Source organism: Kryptolebias marmoratus, linkage group LG14 (genome assembly GCF_001649575.2).
Source record: "Kryptolebias marmoratus isolate JLee-2015 linkage group LG14, ASM164957v2, whole genome shotgun sequence".
Taxonomy (NCBI): domain Eukaryota; kingdom Metazoa; phylum Chordata; class Actinopteri; order Cyprinodontiformes; family Rivulidae; genus Kryptolebias; species Kryptolebias marmoratus.
Genome location: NC_051443.1, coordinates 24,145,790 through 24,148,930, shown reverse-complemented (window position 1 = coordinate 24,148,930; position 3,141 = coordinate 24,145,790). Strand labels below are relative to the sequence as shown.

Sequence of the window (3,141 nt, the reverse complement as noted above, 5' to 3'; positions counted from 1 at the left end):
CTGAATCAGGTGTGTTGGAGCAGAGAAACAAGGAAAACCTGCAGGATGGTGGCCCTCCAGGACCAGGATTGGAGACCCCTGGTTTAAACCACTCGGCACCAGAACGAAGCAAGAACGGAGGGTTCAGGTGAAGCACGGGAGCTCGGAGAATCTGCCTGGTTGTAAGAAATCAGCGACGAGGAGACGCTTTGCAGCCAAATCCCACTTTTTAAGGCGCCTTTGTGGCAAGCAGTTTATTTATTTATTTACTCACCCGTCTGAGAAGCTAAACGTGAAAGTTTAACACTTTATTTTCTGTGTTTCCTTTTTATTCTGCTGCAAGTTTAGGTCAAATAATTTAAATTAGTTTTGTTTTTCTTAACAAAAGACAAATACTCTTCAATTCAGGACTTTGTCGAAGTTTGTTTTGACCTGTAAGACGCTGCTTACAGTCCAGATTGGTTTTAAAATAAAACGGAATAAGATTTATTTTAGTTTTCTAGCGTATTTACCAGCTGACACGTCCTTCCTTGCTGTGCAGAACCTGCGACCTTTGACCTTTTAGACAACAAGGCTGGTTTGTTTTTCTGTCTCTGCTTCTGGGAAGGTTATAGTCTGCAAAAACAAGCGATAAAGATTCAGCATTTTTTTATTTTAAACTGTTTTAGAGGCCTGTGACCCTAAAACCAAGATCCTAATTGCCTCAAATGCACTATTTAGAGAATAAGCAGGGCTTTATGTAAAGTTATTATTATAATAAATCTTATTTTAAGTGTAAGCTACAGGACGAATAGACTTGTGTGTTTGTTGGTTCGTATTTTTGCTCCAGTTTTTCACTTGAGTCTGAAATGTCTGAATCTCTGAAGCGCAACAAACGCCGTCACAGAAAATTTAAGGGTTTAAACCTTCATCAGCATTTATGGCGGCTGTCCCAAACTCGGCTAATAAGCATTAATTTGAGCTGCCAGCTGGCGATATTAAACATTTAATGAACACGCTGCCGTTTCTGTAACATTAAAAGTTACTTTTTTTTCGTCTGAACAGCAGGAAACACCAGGCTTGAATTCATCGTCTTTCTGTGTTTATTTAAATAAATAATGTTGTGTCTGTGCTTATAATCTCCCCTGGGACTGAAGACCGTTTGGAGGCGGTGCGCGACGCCTTCAGGCACGCCTGGAAGGGCTACAGGGACCACGCCTGGGGCCACGACGAGCTGAAGCCAGTCTCCAAGTCGTTCGGGGAGTGGTTCGGACTCGGCCTGACGCTGATCGACTCTTTAGACACCATGTGGATCATGGGACTGAAAGAAGGTACTCGTCACCTCCGCCGAGGAGGTTCTGGTTCCGGCTGTGTCCGTTGGTTTGTTTTTCTGTCTGTCTGCGAAGATCAGGTAAAAACTGAAGAACAGATTTGGAGGAAATGGTTCCCTCCCCTCCAGTAACTTTGGCAAAAAACGAGGAAATGTTTCCAAATCCACAGGACTTATTGTCCGTGATGAGAGGATTGAACAACCTAAATCTGAAGCTGATTGGTTAATCTCCGTCTTACGGGGTAACAAAACATTTTTCTCCTCTGAAAAGAGGACAGAAATGAAAATTAACTACCAAAAAATAGCAACTAGAATCCTCTTTCATCCAGTAATGGGTCGTATTTTACATCAGGAAGTCTAATTTTTCGTGTCCTGTTATCAGCCGGCTTCCATCCTTTCGTATTAACAATAAAAAAATTATAAATACACACGATGTGTTGGAAAACATGCGATTTAAAAAAAATAACAACAACACAAAACTGTAAGAAAACCCCACACAAGACCAGGTTTATTTATTTATTTGAGTTTTTTTTTATTTATTAATCAGCTGTCGATTGAAAGGAAAGTTACAACCTTGACACGATTCCGTGGAGTCGTTTTAGCGAGAAAGCGACTTTCGCACGAGACCGGCAGTGTTGGCTTTTCAAAATAAAGTAAACTTTAACGCTTCATGATAGTGAAATTCATTTAAATTCTATGATAATCGTTAATGTAAGTGCGCAAATATACATATATATTTGCACGGTTCTATATATTATTAATATAAGTGTGCAAATATGTATATAAAATTTTATTCTGAAGGTGTGGCGGCCTTCATTTTACCGTGGCAGCGCGACACAATCCATTACATGTACAACGTGGTCCCGTTTTTCTCTTTTTGGTACGAATTTTTGATCAAACGTTGAAGACAACCCACGACTTTTCCCTCATCGAACCCCGTTTGGAGGCGTTGACTTGTGAAAATTTAAAAAAAGACTGAATATTTTTGGTTCTATCGAGTTTTAGCCGGGTCGCCTGTAAAGGTCGAAGGTCATCTTCTTATCTCTCAGGCAGAACATGACATTATCTTAGTCGTTTTTGTTTGGGTCACTGTGACAAAACCGCTGATAATCGTGACACCTCGGCTGGAATCCTTGGTGTCAGCAGCTGAAGCTGAAACAATCGAGACAAGGATAAGAAACTTATTGTTTTAGCAGCTAAAAGCATCTTTTAGCGTGAGATCCGATTGGCTGTGGGCGACGTTTGTCCTAAATCTGAGGAAGAGCTTCAACCGAGTTACAGTTGATCCTTTTTTTTTTTTTTTGACGCAGAGTTCGCTGAGGCGAGGAACTGGGTGGAGAAGGAGCTGTCGTTCGAGAAGAACGTGGACGTGAACCTTTTTGAAACCACCATCCGTGTCCTGGGGGGCCTGCTGAGCTGCTACCACCTGACCAAAGACCAGCTCTTCTTGGAGAAAGCTGTGAGTCCGCCCAGAACCGGAGAAGTCTTCGGCTGCCGGCTCTGTTCATTTCATCTTCTTTAACAGATGTAATTTCTGATATTTAAACCCACCCGTCAGTGTTTTGCTGTAATCCAGTTTCTTCTCCTCCCCTAAAGAAAGACCTGGGGTCCAGGTTGATGCCGGCCTTTAAGACCCCCTCCAAGATCCCGTTCTCAGACGTGAACATCGGGACGGGCACGGCTCACCCGCCGCGGTGGACGTCAGACAGCACGCTGGCCGAGGTCACCAGCATCCAGCTGGAGTTCAGGGAGCTGAGCCACGTCACCCAGGACCCCCAGTACCAGGTCAGGACCCCCAGTACCAGGTCAGGACCCCCAGTACCAGGTCAGGACCCCCAGTACCAGGTCAGGAC

General features: G+C 43.5%; 1 protein-coding gene across 1 annotated transcript in view; it reads left to right on the top strand.

The window, feature by feature from the left end:
* man1b1a (mannosidase, alpha, class 1B, member 1a) overlaps positions 1–3,141 on the top strand; it is a 23,313-nt gene that overhangs the window by 8,596 nt on the left and 11,576 nt on the right. The window contains exons 7-9 of the mRNA XM_017425537.3: positions 1,116–1,289; positions 2,599–2,747; positions 2,885–3,073. Coding sequence (XP_017281026.1) covers positions 1,116–1,289; positions 2,599–2,747; positions 2,885–3,073 — 512 coding nt within the window. The remainder of the gene's footprint in view (positions 1–1,115; positions 1,290–2,598; positions 2,748–2,884; positions 3,074–3,141) is intronic.